This window comes from Anabrus simplex, chromosome 2 (assembly GCF_040414725.1).
Source record: "Anabrus simplex isolate iqAnaSimp1 chromosome 2, ASM4041472v1, whole genome shotgun sequence".
Lineage (NCBI taxonomy): Eukaryota > Metazoa > Arthropoda > Insecta > Orthoptera > Tettigoniidae > Anabrus > Anabrus simplex.
This window is the reverse complement of record NC_090266.1, coordinates 1,023,904,811-1,023,927,888: the sequence shown is the minus strand read 5'-3', so window position 1 is coordinate 1,023,927,888 and position 23,078 is coordinate 1,023,904,811. Positions and strand designations below refer to the sequence as shown.

Here is a 23,078-nt window from a genome sequence, read left to right as displayed (position 1 = left end):
TTCTTTCCCTTTTCCACTTCACAATATAATTACAAGTTACATAAAGAGCCCATGGCTCCCTTTCAATTATCTCAACAGGAAATCGTAAGAAAGTACTCCGAAACACTCCCTAAACGATCCCTACAGTACATTGAATATTGCACTTAAATTCAATATAAATATTTACATAATAGCATCTAATGTCTTCCCTATGCAACATTAAACGATCCATAGATCATAGTGACGAAGTCCAAAGTTTAGGCCGGCCTGTATAATAGAAATGGTGCCGAAGCTCAATAAATAACAATCTTCCGAGCCACTAGGCTCATGATAACCCAACACTAAAGGGTGTCCAGGATACACTTGTTGTCCAAGCCGAAACTAAATACGGATCAAATATCCAATGAAAGAGGAGAAGAAGGCCCACATTATAGTTGAAATAAAATACCACAGGTAAAAACTAATCAATGAGCAAAATCCGGAGGCTAGTACAGCACTTCTTACAAAAGTAGACAGTGTCCTAGGTGGGCAAAGCTCGTAGAAGCCGTGGTTAATCCATACTAACGGATGACTTAAGAAAGTCCAAAGAATGAGGAAAAACAAAAGTTATAAAAATTAAATTTTAGTCATCCGAAATTCAAATTGAATGGAAGTCAACAAAGGTACCGCACTCGTGCCTCCGAAAACTGTTAATAACCCATCAGGGTATAATCCGAAGACCTATCTAACATTACACATGCTAAAAGGAAGCCCTGACCTTCTTTAACATATACTAAATACAGAATTAAATAATAAAGTTCCTAGCCATCTTCTTCACAACTCCAAGCTCGAAGATATCTTCCCCAATTAAAGTCCACAGGAACCTTCCCCAAGTTTAAGTCCAAATTATCAGGTACTCTCCTTACCTTTCATGACGATGGGTTTCTTTAGTGTCTCCCTTTAGAATCCAATCCCATATCGCCGAGTCTTGATACCCCCCCCCCCCAAGCCGCACTACCACCGAACACAAGACCTCCTCTCAACCGAAATATCTCGTCTTATAAAAGGCACAGTAGGAAAGATCGAGGCTAGAACGACTTAATCCTCAAGGCTGATTGGTTACTTCCGTATAAGGAAAGGGGTGGCAACAAGATGTCACTATTTACAGTATTACCAATATATACTTGTGAGACTAAGTCCTACATAATAAACTTCCTCACGTGGGAGGGACCTCTGTTATCCTAATATCAAAGTACAGCCATAAGTAGAGCACTCCAGTGGCCATAATAAGACTTTATTGATAAAAGTTCATTAACTTGCTGTTAAGTGCACCACAGTAGAGTTGGCGGACGACTTAAACGTACGGAGAGGCCAGACATCCGGAACACATATAATTACAAAATATACGGTGAATTACAAGGTACAACCGTCACAACAATAGGAAATATAATTAAATAATAAATTCACAACGAACACGTTGCAAGAATGGATAAGGTTATAACTCATAGTCGACGTGTCAACTACATCACTGGAAATTAAACAGGATGACTGCTAAACAGTGTTGCTGATACTACAGTACGCTGTTGTTGAACATCAGAGTTGCTAACTCATTGTCGATACAAGTGCAGTTCATTGTAATTAGTAGTGTTGGCATATTCATATTGTTGTTGCGCTCAACTTCTTTTAAAATTGATTGAAACGATAATCGTTGTTAAGTACTGTGTTAGCATTGGTAACATATAAAATACCGAAACTGTAAATTACGCAACAAAACAGAAGTGGATACATGTTGTGTTCCTGGAAGGGACAAATTGAAACCTTTTTATTAGGGTGTACTAAATTCTCTAAGTGAGGATGATCCGTAGCAGCCTCCCCCCCCCACCGCCCTCTTCACATTTCCCGACAATTCGAGCGCACTGCAGTAGTTACCTTCCAGATGAAATGTAGCACCGAATAGGCTAATGGCCCAAGCAATAATAAACATTCCTTTTGATACGGATATGTTTCTGGGCTGAAATCTATCTGGATTTAGTGTCATGACTTTAGCGTAGATCGATACTGTGGTAATCAGGCAACCAGTGTTCGTTATCTTCTTCCCCACGTTATTACCGTGTGCTATACATGGTTTCCCAGGAGGAATGGTCAGTATCCAGCGATATGGCATGAACGATCATTTGAAGCAAGAAACTTCATATGGAAGTAAGCCCTATTTCGAACGATTTCCGTGATAGAACACATTTCATGTACATTTGTTTTTAGGCTAGTGGCACGCCCGTGTGTGTCGTACCCACCCAACCTCTTGGACGTTTTGAAATGGGTACAAGTCTTCCGCATATATTGTTCGCCATACACGTGTTCGTGTGACACCGATACGTGCAGAAAGTCGCCGTGTGCTGGCAGTAGAACTGCGCTGCACCATGTCAACAATGTGTTGCTGTTCCTGCGCAGGTTGTTGAACTACAAGTTGAGAAGAAAAATGGGAACTTGGAAGAATACCTGTTTCACGCAATGTGTTGAAAACTCTAGTAAACACTCTACGATCGGAAATTCGACGAGTCGGAAAGCGCCGACAATATTCCTCGACATCAGCAGGAGCGCTACCATTGCAGAAATCATAAACCTATATGCATATTGTTATTGAGTGCAGATGTGTGGCCAGCGCATGTCCAAACAGAATTAACCGATGCTTCTTCTCGATACACTCTCATTCCCTCGCACTACTTCGCTCACAACACACCACGGACAACTGCGCTTTCAACGGCTAGTTTAATGGAAGGAAAACATCCCGAGCAACGGGGTAGGTTGGGCTAGAATAATACGTCAAAGACGTTGGGTGGGTAGGACACACACGTGCGCTCCACTAGCCTAAAAACAAATGTACATTAAATGTGTTCTACCTCGAAAACAATTTGGCATAGGACATATATCCACATAAAAAATGTTTGCTTCATGTGATTGTTCCTGCCATATTCCTGAATATTGACCATTCCTCCTGGGAAAACCTGTGTACAGGAGGCACAAATGGTGCTGTGTTTTAAACGAGTTTCCACTGTCTTTGGTTGGCGTTTCGCCTAGGTCACAGCAAAGCCCCTTACACACGGCAACGTCACGGAAGGCAGCAGAAATATTCTCATAATGCGTATGTTGCCAATATTTATGACCATAAGATGGTATACTAAATCAGTGGCTCTGGCATGGGAATTTTGTGTACTGGATCATCTGCCATATTGTTGGATATAGATCATGGTTTTTGATTTATCGGAACTCTTTATCTTCCCAGCGGCTGGAGTGCAGGATGCATTATCCGTACCCTCTTCGTGTCGTAAGAGGAACAACTAAAGAATCTGTTTCGCTCCACGTCCTCTAAGCCCGAAAACATAGCCACGATCCTTTGCTTTTCCGTGTAGCAAACAAATGTACATATATATAAAAAATAAGGTACATAGACTGAAACCATAATTTAATTTCATCGATTGCAAATGTTAAGAACATTTAAGCACTTTAGGCTTTTTCAATCGTGAAATTAGCAGCGTTTCGCCCCAGAGTAGCAGTGGGCTCATCAGTTGGACTGCTACACTTTTCCAAGACGCTGGCGGCTAGTGCACCACTGCAAGCCTCTTATGTAGGACAAAGCGCGGCGTTGAGCTCACTGCTACACTGGGGCGAAACGCTGCTAATTTCACGATTGAAAAAGCCTAAGAGCTAAAATCTTCTGTATATTTTTTCTTAACTATTGCTCACCCCTAATGAAGAACACAAATTCACCAGCAAGTTCAGAGAGAGAGAGAGAGAGAGAGAGAGAGAGAGAAAATTACTTGTCTGTGATCAGATTTAAACCATTAGAATACTTCTTACCGGGCGAGTTGGCCGTGCGGTTAGCGGCGCGCGGCTGTGAGCTTGCATCCGGGAGATCGTGGGTTCGAATCCCACTGTCGGCAGCCTGGAAGATGGTTTTCCGTGGTTTCCCATTTTCACACCAGGCAAATGCTGGGGCTGTACCTTAATTAAGGCCACGGCCCTTCCTTCCAACTCCTAGCCCTTTCCTATCCCATCGTCGCCACAAGACCTGTCTGTGTCGGTGCGACATTAAGTCACTAGCAAAAAAAAAAAAATACTTCTTTGTAAGAGATCGGAGGTCTTTCGCCAGAAATGGAGCTTACGGAACTCACGTGACACTCCCTTCAAATTACCATTATTATTCCTTGTAACCTCACCGGGACAGTCCGTTCTCATACAAACTGATATTGCTAGCCTTGAATGTGACATTTTGCTGATTGTCCCTCTTTGTCGCTCCTTGGACCTGTTTTACACATAGCTCTTCAACACATTCTTCAACGACAGAAACATGTCAGTAAGCCCCGAATACTACAGATGGTATATCTGCTATGAACTGCGTGTGACTTCTTTCCAAAGAACCCATTTTGAATTAAACTTGACCTGTTCCCTGAAACCAAAATAAATACAATATTTACGTACTAATACAATTTTAATTTCATGTAGAGTTGTCATTGTAGATTAAAATTTAATCAATGTAGTTTTATTTAACCTTTATTATTTATTTATTTATTTATTTATTTATTTATTTATTTATTTATTTATTTATTTATTTACTCGATCCTCCGTCACTCAGGTGGCAGCGGGCCGGCTTCTCCCCGCTGGGTTCCGTGGTTCATATCGCGGTCGCACCATGTGAGATTTGTGCTGGAGACAGGTTTTTCTCCGGGTACTCCAGTTTTCCCTGTCATCATTCATTCCAGCAACACTCTTCAATAACATTTTATTCTATTTGTCATTCATTAATTATTGCCCCAGGAGAGTGCGACAGGCTTCGGCAGAAGGCAAAATTCCTATTCTTGCCGCTAGATGGGGGCTTCATTAATTCCATTTCTGACCCGGTCGAATGACTGGAAACAGGCAGTGGATTTTCATTTCATTTATTTACTTACTAGCCACCCACCCCCGCTTCGCGTGGTGGTAAGTATTAATTTAAGGCGATAGGCTACTTTTAACCGAGTACTTATAAGATTTCCTTGTATATGACGTTAGTCGTTTCTTTTCTGAAGTAATGAACATGACATAATTTTGTTTTGACGTAACGCGCGCAAGGAACATATAAAGTTGTCCACTGAGATCAACTCTAGCCGCACTAAATATCTGACCTTGTGCTTTGTTTATTATCTTGCCAAAGCAGACTCTTACCGGGAAGTGGACTGGTTTTAAATCAAAGGGCAAATCTGTTAAAAAAAGTAGCTTCAATCGAACAGATTTTCAAAATTTTCAGTACCAATCGCGTAGGCGGGTGTAGATTGCGTAACAATATAATACGCAACTCCACTTTCCAAATTAGCTTGTGTGGTGGCAAACCGGAATGATGTAAGGAAATTAGAAATTCCTTAGGGTAATGAACAACTTCTCCACTATCGACTGCTGTGTATACTGAGTATATTTGAACCTGGACAGTGAATTTGGAGAAAGATAACTCGCTTTATATTTGCTAAGTCATTATTTCTCTGTCCTGTGACAATCGAGAATTCCTTTGTTGGTCAGTTTGTTTGTTACGTGATAAACGCACTTTACTCGAATGTAACGTACCTATATTCGCTATATAACAACGAAAAACCAATGGAAAAATATTAATTATTGTATCGCAGTATGTTCAAGGAATGCTGGCCGAAGACGTTGATAGCTTGTACGCTGGCTGGCAATCTATTCAGTCGCTCTGAAGCTGGTCACTATCACTTCCATATTTCAGAATGGAGATTGCGCGAAAAAGTCAAAACGGCGACATCTCCGCATGTATAGATTAAAATAACATTCTGTAAATTGTATTTTAAAGAATCTATACATGCTCTCATGGACTTCTTGTAGAAGTGTTGTGCTGAACAATTCTTACCTCATAGCAGAGGATGTGCTGTATCTTTAACGTTTTAGCAAGCTTAAGCTAAAAAAATCGCACGAAAGACTTTTTTTTCGACTTGCTTCGCTGAAATCGTTACTTCTCGGCTTCCTTTGGTCATAGATGAATGTTTCTGTAAATAAACATTTCTCGAGAAATGCATAGAATGATGAAAACCGCCTCAAAATCTATCCAGTGATTCTTGAGATCAGCCATCACAGACATACAGACAGGATCGAGGACTTTATTGTATACTAAGTAGAGATTTAGAGGCAAAAGATCTTTCTAGGTCGACGCCCCGAAAAAAATAGCATTTTTTTAAACTAGAGATTTAGAAGGTGCGCTCTCAGGATTTTGTGCAAGTGTCTCCGGACCATGTAGATTTTGAGCACTATCCTTGCAGGAATTATTTGTGACCATCTTGAATACGTCAGACTGAGATTATTTTCCGTGCTATGTTTTGCAGGAAACAAATCAGACTGCAACTCGGAGAGGCTGGTTCGTAAGGAGGATGGGGAGCGTCTGGCGAGGGAATACAATGTGGCCTTCATGGAGACTTCGGCCAAGACGGGGCTCAACGTGGAGCTCGCCTTCATGGCAGTCGCCAGGTACGATACACAACAAGGCAAAGTGTGCTCTGAAACCTTTCTTATCAAGTGAAAATGCAGAATGCAAACCTTTGTGTTGTACAATGATACAACATATTTATGGTTACCAGATGTACTCTTTTAAGGGCCTGAACTATTGGACTCTCTCTTATTTTCATAAAGTACTCTGTTGTACTCTTTATCATATATGCGACTTACAAATCATTTTATACTAAATAGGGACTCTTTATCAAGGTCGAATATTACTCAATATTTGGGCACTGGATTGTGATTAGTTCCGTATTTTGCAGGGGATAAAAATGCACAAAATTTCCTAGTGGACTGCTGTTCAGAGGGAAAAATGAGTTGTTGTTGAGGAGACATTTCTCTTCGATCAGTTTTCAAATTTGAAGCAAGATCATTTAAAAAATGGCTTAGCTATTTCATAGTTGGTAAGGTGTCTATTTATTCTGAGTTTCTGAAGATAGAAGAAATTTTCGTGCTATACATAACCGACCCCGCCTACTGCAATTTCTTGATGACTGCAGTAATTCTGCACCTGTCTCCTAGCACAGGCCAAAGCTAAATGTAGCTTCCACTGAAGTCCCAGTCTCATCTATGGCTGTGACAATATCGAAGTTGCTGCTGGGTTAGGAGCACGATCAGTCCTGATGACTTAACAGACACACATACGTAACGACTATTCTAGGGTGGTTAGAATTTTAAGTTTCATAAAAGTGAATGGGACACCAGAAAGAAATGAGCCGTCAGGTGACTCAGTGATATTTTTTGACAGTTTTATTTTCAAGACCGTAGTTTTATTTAGTTTTATGAGAAATTCTTGATGGACAAGAAACTACTTTATAAGACCATCGTTCCAATTAATCGTGTTTGTACATTAATATTAATACCGAAAATTAACTATGGTAATCAAAATAGTGAGAATAAGGTCTTCCATTTTAATTGTAATTTGTCCTATACGTTTTAAGTCATTATGTAATAACAGTTGAGGAATACCTTTCTATGGATTAAGTTGTGTAATATGTGTTTATTATTTTAGTATTAATATTGTTATCATGTTAACCGTTATCATTAAGGTCGTCATCGTTATTACATGTAGCTGTGCACCCGTGTGTCGTTACAGAAACGTGCTCCCTTCTTACTTTAAGAGGTTACAATCCTAGTCATCAGAAGCTTACGTCTTACAAGAATTATTGTAATTATATATTAAAACAAAACTATGCGACGTATTGAGAAAACAGAAGTTTTCAGGTACAGTAATGAATGTTACAGTGTGAGTGTGTATGGAGTAAACTACCCGCGGAATCGTCACCCAAGCACATCGTAGCCCAGTTCTCTCATAAGATATGCATTCGTATAAGAACGTATTTAATTATTTCATTTCGATATAGACTGATGGTTTATGGTGTGGGTTACAGTAATCACGTCCTAGTTCGTGAACCATGGGCAACGGCCGAGTGGCCTAGTAAGTGGACCTGAGAGTCGGGATACCAGTTGCTATGGAATGGGAGTGGGCATCTCGGACATAATTTGAGTCGTTGCCCTGTTTGTGCTCAGGCGGCTAGGACTACACAATCCACCGATGGTTCCTAACCCGTTAGAGGAGAGATCCTAACTTAGACTAAGAGTAAGAATGGTAGCATCCTGCTTCATGAATTTATCGAGCTCAGAACCATTTGAGCAAGACTCGGACCTATGGGAGTAACGGAGTCCCACTCCCATTCGATAGGTGAGGGACTCCTTGGAAACAACTTGGCGAACAAAATGGAATTCGATAGGAAGCTATAAATATTAACGGGGCTTATGGAAGAAGTAGAACTGGCTGAGTCAGCAAAGAGGATGCATCTGCATGTGCTAGGAGTAAGTGATATTCGGGTAAGGGGAGATAACGATGAAGAGATAGGAGATTATCAAGTGTACTTGACGGGTGTTACAAAGGGAAGGGCAGAGTATGGGGAAGGGCTCTTTATCAGGAATACAATTGCACGCAACATACTTTGTGTTAGGCAAGTAGATGAGCGGATGATGTGCGTAGATTTGGAAGTTGAAGGAATTAGGAGTAGAATTGTCTCAGTGTATTCACCATGTGAGGTTGCAGATGAGGATGAAGTTGACAAGTTGTATGAAGCATTAAGTGACATCGTAGTCACGGTTAAAAGCAAGGATAGGTTAGTGTAAATGGGCGATTTCAATGCGAGAGTTGGAAATAGAACTGAAGTGTACGAAAGGGTGACTGGTAAATATGGCGAAGATATGGAAGCTAATGGGAATGGGAAACGTTTGCAGGACTTCTGTGCTAATACGGGTTTAGCAGTTACGAATACATTCTTCAAGCATAAGGCTATTCACCGCTACACATGGGAGGCTAGGGGTACCAGATCCATAATAGACTATATTTTAACTGATTTCGAATTCAGGAAGTATGTTAGGAATGTACGAGTTTTCCTGGGATTTTTCGATAATACGGACCATTATCTGATCTCTAGTGAACTAAGTATCTTTAGGCCTAGGGTAGAGAAAGTGAAATCTGTCTGCAAACGAAAAAGGGTAGAAAATTTCCAGGACGAGGAAATTAGACAGAAGTACATGGATATGATTAGTGAGAAGTTACAAACAGTAGACATTAAGCAGGTTCAGGATATAGAATGAGAATGGGTGGCTACAGGGATGCTGTAGTAGAAACAGCAAGGGAATTCCTATGAACAACCGTGTGTAAAGATGGGAAAAAGCGAACATCTTGGTGAAATGATGAAGTTAGAGCAGCTTGTAAACATAAAACGAAGGCTTATCAGAAATGGCTCCAAACAAGGGCCGATGCAGACAGGAAATTGTACATAGACGAAAGAAACAGAGCGAAACAAATAGTTGTTGAATCCAAAAATAAGTCGTGGGAAGATATTGGTAATAACCTGGAAACGCTAGGTCAAGCAGCAAAGAAACCTATCTGGACAGTAATAAAGAATCTTAGGAAGGGAGGGAGAAGGGAAATGAACAGTGTTTTGGGTAATTCAGGTGAACTCATAATAAATCCCAGGGAATCTTCTCAATGTAAAAGGAAATCTTCCTGGTGGTGTTGCGAACAACCAACCTCATGGGGAGGAAGAAACTGATGTTGGTGAAATTACTCTTGAGGAAGTGGAAACAATGGTAAATAAACTCCATTGTCATAAAGCAGCAGGAATAGATGAAATTAAACCTGAAATGGTGAAGTATAGTGGGAAGGCAGGGATGGAATAGCTTTATAGAGTAGTAGGAATAGCATGGAGTGGTGGTAAGGTACCTTCAGAATGAACAAAAGCAGTAATTGCTCCTATCTATAAGCAATGGAACAGGAAGAACTGCAACAACTTTTGCGGTATCTCATTGATTAGTATACAAGGCGAAGTATTCACTGGCATCTTGGAAGGGAGGGTGCGATCAGTGGTTGAGAGGAAGTTGGATGAAAACCAGTGTGATTTCAGACCACAGAGGGGCTGTCAGGATCAGATTTTCAGTATGCGCCAGGTAATTGAAAACGCTACGAGAGAAATAGACGGTTGTGTTTTTGTTTCGTAGATTTAGAGAAAGCATATGCCAGCGTACCGAGTGAAAAGATGTTCACCATACTCTGGGGGACTATGAGATTAAGAACAGATTATTAAAATCAATCAAACGCATTGATGTTGACAATTGGGCTTCAGTGAGAATTGATGGTAGAACGAGTTCTTAGTTCAGGGTACTTAGAGAGGTTAGACTAGGCTGTAATCTTTCACCTTTGCTGTTCGTAGTGTACATGGATCATTTGCTGAAAGGTATAAGGTGGCAGGGAGGGATTCAGTTAGGTGGAAATGTAGTAAGCAGTCTGGCCTACGCTGATGACTTGGTTTTAATGGCAGATTGTGACAAAAGCCTGCAGTCTAATATCTTGGAACTTGAAAATAGGTGCAATGAGTATGGTATGAAAATTAGACTTTCGAAGAGTAAATTGATGTCAGTAGGTAAGAAATTCAACAGAATTGAAAGTCAGATTGGTGATACAAAGCTGGAACAGGTAGATAATTTCAAGGAATTAGTTTGTGTGTTTTCCCAGGATGGTAATGTTGTAAGTGAGATTGAATCAAGGTGTAGTAAAGCTAATGCAAAGTTGCGGTCAACAGTATTCTGTAAGAAGGAAGTCAGCTCCCGGACGAAAGTATCTTTACATCGGTCTGCTTTCAGACCAAATTTGCTTCTTAACGGAACGAAAGCCGGGTGGACTCGTGATATCTTATTCATAAGTTAGAAGTAACATATATGAATGTGGTAAGAATGATTGCTAGTAGAAACTGATGGGAACATTGACAGGAGGGTAATCGGAGTGAGCAGATAAAGGCTAAGTTAGGAATGAACTCGATGTATGCATAAACCGTCTTCAGTGGTGGAGTCACTGAGGCGAATGGAGGAGGATAGGTTACCTAGGAGAATAATGGACTCTGTTATAGAGGGTAAGAGAAGTAGAAGGAGACCAAGACGACGATGGTTAGATTCAGTTTCTAACGATTTAATGATAAGAAGTTTAGAACTAAATGAGGCCAAACCGGGAGAGTTGGCCGTGCGGATAGGGGCGCGCAGCTGTTAGCTCGCATCCGGGAGATAGTGGTTTCGAGTCCCACAATCGGCAGCCCTGAAGATGTTTTCCCGTGGTTTCCCATTTGCACACCAGGGAAATGCTGGGGCTGTACCTTAATTAAGGCCACGGTCGCTTCCTTCCCATTCCTAGGCTTTTCCTGTCCCATCGTGGCCGTAAGACCTTTCTGTGTTGGTGCGACGTAAAGCAAATAACAAAAAAAAAAAAAAAAAAAGAAATGAAGCCACAGCACTAGTTGCAAATAGAAGATTGTGTCAACGTTTAGTAAATTCACACAGGCTTGCAGACTGAACGCTGAAAGGCATAACGGTCTATAATTATGTATGTATGTATGTATTGTACCCGTAAAAATGTGTTCAAATCTTTAAGGCGCTTGATATTAAATTAACGAGCAAGATTCTTAACCTAGGGAGTGGCTTTATCATTGGAGCTGGTACAGAGAGAGGTATAGTTATCAGTTTTAGAGATTCTTTTGATAAATTGAGTTTATTGATCATCAAAAGCAAGTTCATATCACCTTCGTACAGCAGCGTGGAAGTGTCGTGGCTGGTTGGTACCTCCAAGTCCTGGGATGGTGCTGGATATCGACTGGGCAGGGACCACACCTGCTCGGATGAGGAGTTCTGGAATGTCTCGAGGTTCTGGAAATGTCTCGACGTTCTGGAAGTCTCGACGTTCTGGAATGTCTCGAAGATTGGCACACGTTCCTGGGTTCGATTCGAGACGTAATTCACACTTGAATTTCCTTCACGGCACTCCACACATTCATGGCATTGTCTGAACAGATATGACCTTTTAATTATGGTTACTGCACTCTAGATATTAAATCAAAACGTTCTGGAATAATCACTCGAAGAACAAGTACTGGTAGAAATGCAAGTTCATAATGCAAGCTCGCTGTAAGTCAAAATGTTTTAGAGGATTACTGTCACTGCAATCCTAAACGCATAGTTCTGAAGATTTAAAACACATTGGCAATGAACTGAATAAGTAGCACTCGGAAGCTGTCCTGTTCCGTCAATAGGCGAAGTGAATAGCCATTAAAGAAAATAATATTTGAAAGAAAGGTCTGACTTCATAAATTATGGATCACTCAAAATACTGGAAAGTTCTAGGCTTTCTGGGAACGCGATATGCGTATTCTGAATTGTCACAGTCTTTAAGAATCAAAACATAAGTCCCTGTGCAGCACTTGGAAAGTATTGCGTATTTCACAATTAGACGTAATGTTGAATGTCCCCTAAGTTTCATAGTCTTTACAAGGCGTAAATTCAATGAAGCACTTGAGAAAACAAGTCATATCGTTCACACGAAAGTTTATGTTGGTAGGGCACAAGTTCATCCTACACGCTCAGAAAATTTCAATGTTCCAGAAATTGATTGAAAAAATACAAGTTCGAATAAGTTCGAAACGTAAGTTCAATGCGGTACACAACACTCGTGAAAATTCAAAGTCCTTTCAATCGTCGTCGAATAAGTAAGTACCGGGCGAGTTGGCCGTGCGCATAGAGGCGCGCGGCTGTGAGCTTGCATCCGGGAGATAGTAGGTTCGAATCCCACTATCGGCTGCCCTGAAGATGGTTTTCCGTGGTTTCCCATTTTCACACCAGGCAAATGCTGGGGCTGTACCTTAATTAAGGCCACGGCCGCTTCCTTCCAACTCCTAGGCCTTTCCTCTCCCATCGTCGCCGTAAGACCTATCTGTGTCGGTGCGACGTAAAGCCCCTAGCAAAAAAAAATAAGTCCCTATGTGGCACTTCAAAAAATAATTAAGTTCCAATGTGTAGAAATAACAAAGTTCCAATATGTCAAAAATATTAAAGTCCCAACACGACACTCGAAGAAAATAAAGTTCCAACGTGTCGAAATATTAAAGTCCCAACACGACACTCGAAGAAAATAAAGTTCCGATGACAATGTTCCAATATGTCACCTTAAGAAAATAATAAATTCTTATCGCGACACTTGGCGAAAATAACAAAGTTCCAATGAAACGCTTCCGAAAAAATAACGAAGTTCCTATATGGCACTAAGAAAATATCAAAGTCCAATCACGACACACGAAAAATAACAAAGTTCCAATGTGTCAATATGACAAAGTTCCAATGCGATGCTCGCAGAAAATAAAAAAGTCCCATTCAGGCACTTCAAGAATATGATAAAGTCCCGATACAACACTTAGAGAAAATACCGAAGTTCCAATACTTGGATTTCGCAGACTGTCAACCAGAAGTTCGACACACACAATACTGCTCCTGTCACCCGTGTCACAGAGACGGCGGAGTGACAGACACTGAATTCGTAGGTCGGGCGGTCCTCCTTTTATACACGTTCGCATGGAAGTGTCTAGAACCCGGGTATTATCTACCCTTATAACTTCTATAATACCCGGTGGATTTTCTTGAAATCTTGACAGATGACGTCCATTGTAAAGGTTTTTAAGATGGCAGTGTCAAAATAGCGATAAAGTAGCTCAAAATGTACTTTTGAGGGTGAGCTGGAACATTACCATATATGGCACGAATAGCTGGCTTACGGCGGCCATGTCACTCGTCACTCGCTGGGTACGTCACTGCGTTCGGCGGGCTGCCTACCTTCCTCCTCGCGCGAAGTTCAACGAACATACTTCGGACTTCCCTCGTAGCGGCGTTCCCGGTACAGTATGTATGTATGAATGTATGTATGTATGTATGTATGTATGTATGTATGTATGTATGTATGTATTGAAACGGTAACACCCTACTAGCATTCACGTTTCATTCTTTTATTAAGAGAAGCTCGCTAACACCCGGCCGTAAGCATTTAAAACTTGCGCCGAGCGCACAGGCATAATGGGAACTGCGAGCAAGTTCGCGACGTTCCAGAACACCGGCCAAGGACAAGCGACGTCACGCAGAAGGTTCCTTCGTGTTCCATTGCTGCATGAACGAAATATAAGCGAGTCGCCAGCCTGGGGTAAGGCAGAATGTAAGCAGAGAGCCTGCAGTAAAGCAGAAAGAGAGTGTGCGGTATGCGACGGCAGTGTGCTGAAGGCAGAGAGTGGAGTGAGTCGGCAGTAAGCCGTGAGTCAGCGAGTGTGTGCAAGTAAGCACGTCGCAGCATAATTCGTCTCTCGGTCCGGCTGTATATTTGAATTCATTTAAAACTGTGTTCTTGCATTAATTGTGTCAGCCTTGAATTCGTTTAAAGACGGTGTTCTCGCCAGCTTGAATTCATTTAAAGACTGTGTTCTCACATAAACTGTGCCAGCTTTGAATTCGTTTAAAACTGTGTTCTTGCATTAATTGTGTCAACCTTGAATTCGTTTAAAGACTGTGTTCTCGCCAGCTTGAATTCATTTAAAGACTGTGTTCTCACATAAACTGTGCCAGCTTTGAATTCGTTTAAAACTGTGTTCTTGCATTAATTGTGTCAGCCTTGAATTCGTTTAAAGACTGTGTTCTCGCCAGCTTGAATTCATTTAAAGACTGTGTTCTCACATAAACTGCGCCAGCTTTGAATTCGTTTAAAACTGTGTTCTTGCATTAATTGTGTCAGCCTTGAATTCGTTTAAAGACTGTGTTCTCGCCAGCTTGAATTCATTTAAAGACTGTGTTCTCACATAAACTGTGCCAGCTTTGAATTCGTTTAAAAACTGTGTTCTTGCATTAATTGTGTCAGCCTTGAATTCGTTTAAAGACTGTGTTCTCGCCAGCTTGAATTCATTTAAAGACTGTGTTCTCACATAAACTGTGCCAGCTTTGAATTCGTTTAAAACTGTGTTCTTGCATTAATTGTGTCAGCCTTGAATTCGTTTAAAGACTGTGTTCTCGCCAGCTTGAATTCATTTAAAGACTGTGTTCTCACATAAACTGTGCCAGCTTTGAATTCGTTTAAAACTGTGTTCTTGCATTAATTGTGTCAGCTTTGAATTCGTTTAAAGACTGTGTTCTCGCCAGCTTGAATTCATTTAAAGACTGTGTTCTCACATAAACTGTGCCAGCTTTGAATTCATTTAAAACTGTGTTCTTGCATTAATTGTGTCAGCCTTGAATTCGTTTAAAGACTGTGTTCTCGCCAGCTTGAATTCATTTAAAGACTGTGTTCTCACATAAACTGTGCCAGCTTTGAATTCGTTTAAAACTGTGTTTTTGCATTAATTGTGTCTATCCGTTGAACTGTGTTGCATTATGATCTTAAGTGCCAGTGATAATCTGAAAATCACGACGTACTGGAACTTGGACTGTCATTTATTTCAACAAATGTATTATGCTGGTGGAGTACAGTGCAGAGACTGTACTCGATTTTCTTTATGAAGTGCTTGATCACCGCACCTCGGAAGGTCCTAGATTGTTTCATTTGCGTATTATTCCAAATACGAACTGTGACTCTAACTTTATCCTTGCTGCTGTGGGAACTATTTCGGCGTGCTTCGCCATAGGGAAGTGTCACACCAGTACCCCATGACGTCAAATGTGGAAGCTCCACATTTCCCCGTTCCTGCCTCTGGTTCGAGTCATCAACACTAATACAAACACCAACGACGGAAGACAACGCCGACGCCGACCGCAAGACGACGCAGCCGCCGCGGGACAACGTCCTCTTCACGCCCTCAGGGACAAATCTACAATTCAGCTATAAAAGGTGACATAATTATTTGCCTATTTTATTGAATAAACTGAAGGATCCACTTAATCATGAATTTTTCTTTCACTACCCTTCTCTCTTACTCTCTTAGCATGGGCCGTACACGCCTTGTCGTTCCTCATGCTCTCCGATATACTGAAGTACGGGCGTTCCTGTTACAGAGAGAAGGTAGTGAATAGTGGCACCCGTGACGTTGGGGCCAGATTAAAGAGAGTAAAGTGATAAAAATTAACTTTGAAATCAGTGATATCTTAACTTACCAATTCAAATAAAAGTGCATAGTACGTACGTTAATTCCAGTTCAGTGAATATGTTAAAATTTTACGAAGTTCAATTCAATGACTTTGACGAAATTTTAAACTTTTGGCACAGAACTCTGATTAAGTTTATGGCACAAGTGATTATTTTTCTCTTTCTCTTGCTATGTAAAACATTTCAGGCATAATATTCATGCACAGGCTTATATAAATTTTGATATTTATGTTGGTGAAATTTTGAACTTTACCATTGGACAATAATGGTGATATTTAATTTTATGCACAAGTGTTTGATATTTTGTGTTGGTGAAATTTTGAACTTTACCATTGGACAATAATGGTGACATTTAATTTTATGCACAAGTGTTTGATATTTTGTGTTGGTGAAATTTTGAACTTTACCATTGGACAATAATGGTGATTTTACGTATGAGGTGAATGATTGTATTTTCTGCATTTTGTGAAAATAACGACATTAATATGGAAAATATACTAGCTGCCATTGAGGCTTTAAAAATCAGTCTAAATGACAGGATTACGGAAAGTAACACTAATCTCGGGCGTAGGATTGCAGAATCTAACAATACTTTAGGAGCTCAACTTAAAGAATCTAACGCGACCCTGGAAGCCACTAAGGCTAGTATAGGTCAACTTAGGGAGGCTAATGAAGCAACTAATCGTAGTATCACTCAACTAAGGGAAGCTAATGATGCCAACATTGTAAAATTGACAGAATCTGTTGATCAAAAATTTGCAGAAGTTAATAATAATTTGGAACGTAGGCTCAATAGTGCAGGTGCCGAAATTGAAAAAAGATTTAAAGAATCTAACAAAAGAATGGATTCTAAGTTTACGGAAATAAATGAGAGATTAACACGTGACTTAGAAACCATTAAGCAAGACATAAAATCACAAGTGGCGGAGGACTTAAAACTTGCTTTCCCGTCTTCTTCTCAGGAAGTCCTTAAAGAAGTAGAAAGCTTAAAGGAAGAATTTCAAGAGTCCCATGCTCAATTATCTCTTGCGCAAACTAAAATCGCGTCTATTCAAGACAAACTTCATGAATCTGTTAAAAATAATTTCATGAAGTTGGGAAACGAAATTACTCTTCTGAAAAGTCAGCAAGAGGAGGCCGATAAACGTGTCAAGACTCAGTTAGATAATGCTCACACGCAGATTACTCGTATCTGTCGCGATGTAGCAGAAGTCAAGACCGACATAGAGAAGGAGGTCAAGGAAATTGAGAATTCCGTACAGGGGAAAATTAAAACCCTAAAACTTGAACTCCAAGGAGATATAGAAGCTCTCAACAGCAAAGTATCGCAAATCGAACAGGATGTTTCATCATCTAGCCTTCACAACACTAGTGGAGAATCCATGAATGTTTCCACAGTTTTTAAAATAACTGAGGAAAAACCAGCCAAATTTTCGGGGAAGGAGGAGTATACTGCTAAGGAGTTTCTCCTCAACCTCGAAGAATTCTTTCAAGAAAATCACGTTAAGACCGACCGTCGTTTACGAATAGCATCTCGATTGTTAGAAGGCAAGGCGTTAATGTGGTTTACCGCTTTTAAATTCAGTATTAACACTTACGAAGAATTTAAGGAAGCCTTACTTAGACGATTTTGGAGTGCTGAGGCTCAGCACCTGATAAAACTTCAATTATACTCTAGAAAGTATAACACGTCCGTCAATTCCTCGCGATATTCAGATTATCTCATATCTCAGCTTAAAAAGATGCAGTTTTTCGACCCTCCTTTACCGGAGCAAGAACTTATTCAGGTCATAACGCTGCAATTTCCACCAAATGTTCAGGAAATATTGGTGGCAGCAAACGTCCAGGACTTCGAGCAGCTCGATGATGTCCTGAGGAAACTCGATACTGCGCACACTCAGAGCGCAGCAAAAGCAGGTCGAACCAAAGAAACTACAACCAACTTTACGGAAATGAAAACTCCAGTTCAAGTAAATCCAGAACCGCGAGAAGAAAGAGAAACTCGCCGAGATATTCCGTTTCGGTATAGAAGATCTAGGAATCGCCCCTACGAAGGGAGGGCTAAGTTTCAACCTGGACCTTCATGGAGGCAGGCAGCTAATCAACCCAATGATAATAGGAACTCCCAGCGGGAAGAATTAGAGAAACGTTGGAGAGAGACTACGGAATATGTAAGGAATAAGAACAGGGAAGATGGTTTACCTGGAGCAGCTTCTTTGGAATACCAGGCAGAGATACAGAGAAGAAATGAGAGAACGGAAATGGATCCAAGAGCTACGGGTACAAAAAAAAAACTTTGTCGAAGCAATAAAGAGACTGCCTGAAAACCCGGAGGGAGGAGAAGTAGTATGTAGCGCACTCATTAACCATTGGTATTTAGAGGATGCAGATTTACTATATGAGGATTCAACACCACGACAGCCTCAGATACAACGCGGCTTACCGATCATTATCATTAAGTTAGGCAATATGATTGTCCACTCTCTTGTAGACTCGGGATCGCAAGCCTCACTAATTTCGCAGAAATTAATAGATGTGGCGCAGGAGACGACCTACATCTCCATCTTGCCGGTTGCTCAAGTTAAGGTTAAAGGCATAGTTCCTGACAAAGCTATTAAATGCAAATTCCAAGCGTTTCTTGAGTTAGAAATTGGTGGTGTTAAGTTCCAACATCTATTTTTGATCTTGACGCAAATGAAATTTGACTTAATTCTTGGATCAGACTTTCTCATTCAACATGGGGGAATCATTGATTATCCCGCTAATGTGATTAAATTTTTCCACGTCGAATCTGTAGGGCTACAGTTGGTTACTTATAATGACGTGAAGAATCCGGAATGTGAGACCCCGGTGGGCATAGTAGAAGGCAAGATGAGCGAGGCTCCGCCTGTCGAAGAAAGCGTCCACGAAGAGGGGCGACCCGAGGAAGTGGGACCCGTAGAGGACCAGATGGCGTCCATTATCGATGATGAGTTTAACGAGGACCACTACAACTTCACGCTTTACGCCAATGTAGCTGAAAGCCCAGATTACGATGATGATAAAGTAATAAAGGCAATCCAAGAGCTTTTTAAGAAGTTTCCAGATGTATTTTCTGAGAAACCTGGAGTCATTAAGGGTTTCAAGCACCACTTAGATGTTACTGACACATCACCTTATAAGAAACGGCCTTATCCGATACCCATGAAGTACTTGGAAGAAGCACGGGTCATCATTAAACAGATGGAGAATGATGGAATCATATCAAAATGCGTCACACCTTACATTAATCCTCTGGCTATAGTGAGAAGACTGTTCAAGTTTTAGAAATACTTTACTAGGAGATGAGCGAAAAGAAAATCGCCCAGCAATTTTCTTTTTCCCGAGCAGGGGGGGAGATGAAACGGTAACACCCTACGAGCATTCACGTTTCATTCTTTTATTAAGAGAAGCTCGCTAACACCCGGCCGTAAGCATTTAAAACTTGCGCCGAGCGCACAGGCATAATGGGAACTGCGAGCAAGTTCGCGACGTTCCAGAACACCGGCCAAGGACAAGCGACGTCACGCAGAAGGTTCCTTCGTGTTCCATTGCTGCATGAACGAAATATAAGCGAGTCGCCAGCCTGGGGTAAGGCAGAATGTAAGCAGAGAGCCTGCAGTAAAGCAGAAAGAGAGTGTGCGGTATGCGACGGCAGTGTGCTGAAGGCAGAGAGTGGAGTGAGTCGGCAGTAAGCCGTGAGTCAGCGAGTGTGTGCAAGTAAGCACGTCGCAGCATAATTCGTCTCTCGGTCCAGCTGTATATTTGAATTCATTTAAAACTGTGTTCTTGCATTAATTGTGTCAGCCTTGAATTCGTTTAAAGACGGTGTTCTCGCCAGCTTGAATTCATTTAAAGACTGTGTTCTCACATAAACTGTGCCAGCATTGAATTCGTTTAAAACTGTGTTCTTGCATTAATTGTGTCAACCTTGAATTCGTTTAAAGACTGTGTTCTCGCCAGCTTGAATTCATTTAAAGACTGTGTTCTCACATAAACTGTGCCAGCTTTGAATTCGTTTAAAACTGTGTTCTTGCATTAATTGTGTCAGCCTTGAATTCGTTTAAAGACTGTGTTCTCGCCAGCTTGAATTCATTTAAAGACTGTGTTCTCACATAAACTGTGCCAGCTTTGAATTCGTTTAAAACTGTGTTCTTGCATTAATTGTGTCAGCCTTGAATTCGTTTAAAGACTGTGTTCTCGCCAGCTTGAATTCATTTAAAGACTGTGTTCTCACATAAACTGTGCCAGCTTTGAATTCGTTTAAAACTGTGTTCTTGCATTAATTGTGTCAGCCTTGAATTCGTTTAAAGACTGTGTTCTCGCCAGCTTGAATTCATTTAAAGACTGTGTTCTCACATAAACTGTGCCAGCTTTGAATTCGTTTAAAAACTGTGTTCTTGCATTAATTGTGTCAGCCTTGAATTCGTTTAAAGACTGTGTTCTCGCCAGCTTGAATTCATTTAAAGACTGTGTTCTCACATAAACTGTGCCAGCTTTGAATTCGTTTAAAACTGTGTTCTTGCATTAATTGTGTCAGCCTTGAATTCGTTTAAAGACTGTGTTCTCGCCAGCTTGAATTCATTTAAAGACTGTGTTCTCACATAAACTGTGCCAGCTTTGAATTCGTTTAAAACTGTGTTCTTGCATTAATTGTGTCAGCTTTGAATTCGTTTAAAGACTGTGTTCTCGCCAGCTTGAATTCATTTAAAGACTGTGTTCTCACATAAACTGTGCCAGCTTTGAATTCATTTAAAACTGTGTTCTTGCATTAATTGTGTCAGCCTTGAATTCGTTTAAAGACTGTGTTCTCGCCAGCTTGAATTCATTTAAAGACTGTGTTCTCACATAAACTGTGCCAGCTTTGAATTCGTTTAAAACTGTGTTTTTGCATTAATTGTGTCTATCCGTTGAACTGTGTTGCATTATGATCTTAAGTGCCAGTGATAATCTGAAAATCACGACGTACTGGAACTTGGACTGTCATTTATTTCAACAAATGTATTATGCTGGTGGAGTACAGTGCAGAGACTGTACTCGATTTTCTTTATGAAGTGCTTGATCACCGCACCTCGGAAGGTCCTAGATTGTTTCATTTGCGTATTATTCCAAATACGAACTGTGACTCTAACTTTATCCTTGCTGCTGTGGGAACTATTTCGGCGTGCTTCGCCATAGGGAAGTGTCACACCAGTACCCCATGACGTCAAATGTGGAAGCTCCACATTTCCCCGTTCCTGCCTCTGGTTCGAGTCATCAACACTAATACAAACACCAACGACGGAAGACAACGCCGACGCCGACCGCAAGACGACGCAGCCGCCGCGGGACAACGTCCTCTTCACGCCCTCAGGGACAAATCTACAATTCAGCTATAAAAGGTGACATAATTATTTGCCTATTTTATTGAATAAACTGAAGGATCCACTTAATCATGAATTTTTCTTTCACTACCCTTCTCTCTTACTCTCTTAGCATGGGCCGTACACGCCTTGTCGTTCCTCATGCTCTCCGATATACTGAAGTACGGGCGTTCCTGTTACAGTATGTATGTATGTATGTATGTATGTATGTATGTATGTATGTATGCATGTATGTATGTATTGTGACCTTTCGCGCATCTCTACTTCAGGGTTCAGTTGAAAATGTTATGCCTCGGCTGGTGTAACGCGGAGATGCAAAAGATTCCACTCAAGGGACGTGCAAGTTCGTCGAGCATGGTCACAGTATCGCACCGTTTATTTCTTTTAGATTCTGACTGACGTATGAAGATGCATGTGAATTAATTACTTAAACTAAACCATTATAACGTAAACTTATCCCATAAATGAAAAATTCGAAAATAATTATTTTCTTGGAAGGATTAATGAATATCATATTCGAAATATAAATTACAAAATTAACTGGAGAAGCAACACGAATGGATGTCTAGTAGTAATTGAAGAATTATAATTGATTGCAAACTACCCAAAAATTCCTGACTTTTTTGTTTATAACTTTTACAACATCAAAACTTTTATCATATTATCAAACATGTTGGTTGCATCATAAATCCTAAATTCCAATAAATAAAAGGAAAACCAACATACACGTTCCTGAAGGATTAATCCAAATTATAAGTACATTATGCACTTCATCAGTCCTCAGGTCAATAAAATAAAATTAAAAAATTGTTCTCTTGACACTCATGTTCACTGACCTCAAAATATATGTCTCAGTACCCCGTTATTTTATAATCATTATCTAATTCATTAAAACCTAGTAAAACAAATTGAACGCACCAATAACCTGTTCGTAACGCTATCCCGCATATTAACATGTGATCAAGAAATATAGGACTAGGTTATGATCCTTCCAAACTCTAAGGTTGCATAATAAAAATGAATCAGCCTCCCTTGAAATCCTGCAACAGCTGCACCTAGACATCAAATTCCTGAAAATACAGTCATCACCAATAATAATAACAATAATTTAAAATCTCCGATGATTCTGCGGCCTCTGGCATTCTCCATGAAAGAATCCTGAAAATCTACTTTCAACACTAAGCACCAACTCTGTAATCTATTAGAAGAATATTAGTTAGCAAAAAGATCAATCTACACACTACTCACAAATAATATCTATACATCCAATTTGTGACATGGCTCACATCTGCATGGTGTCATCTATTAGCGAAGACCCTATCTCATCCTTTCATATTTGTGCATAATTAACCTATATTAAATCTCAAATTATGGCATCTTTAACGATCATCATACAAGCAATTTCAGTACTTCTCGAAAACATTATCGCAAACATCACATCCATGTCTAGGTACTCATCATTCATTGCCATCATTAAATTCATATGCATGACGAAACACCAATCTTTACTTCAAATAATATATCACAGGGACTTCCTAAAACTGTATCATTCTATTAAATGCGTAACCCCAATGAATTGTTCTCCATCAAACCACACAACATTAATCATTCAAATTATTCGACGATCCTGTTACAAAACCTCCATCATCTTACATGCATGTCATGTTCAACGAATTCTAACTTCATCTTTTAAATACTCAGGCACATTATTTATCGAAGATTAATCATCCTTGCATATCTATTAAATCAAT

At 40.3% G+C, this 23,078-nt stretch overlaps 1 protein-coding gene across 2 annotated transcripts in view; it reads left to right on the top strand.

Moving 5' to 3' along the window:
- Window positions 1-23,078, top strand: part of LOC136864649 (ras-related protein Rab-37) — a 329,300-nt gene that overhangs the window by 287,375 nt on the left and 18,847 nt on the right. For both annotated transcript variants that reach the window (XM_068226376.1, XM_067141920.2), the window contains one exon: window positions 6,321-6,462. In XM_068226376.1, the coding sequence (XP_068082477.1) occupies window positions 6,321-6,462 (142 nt within the window). The remainder of the gene's footprint in view (window positions 1-6,320; window positions 6,463-23,078) is intronic.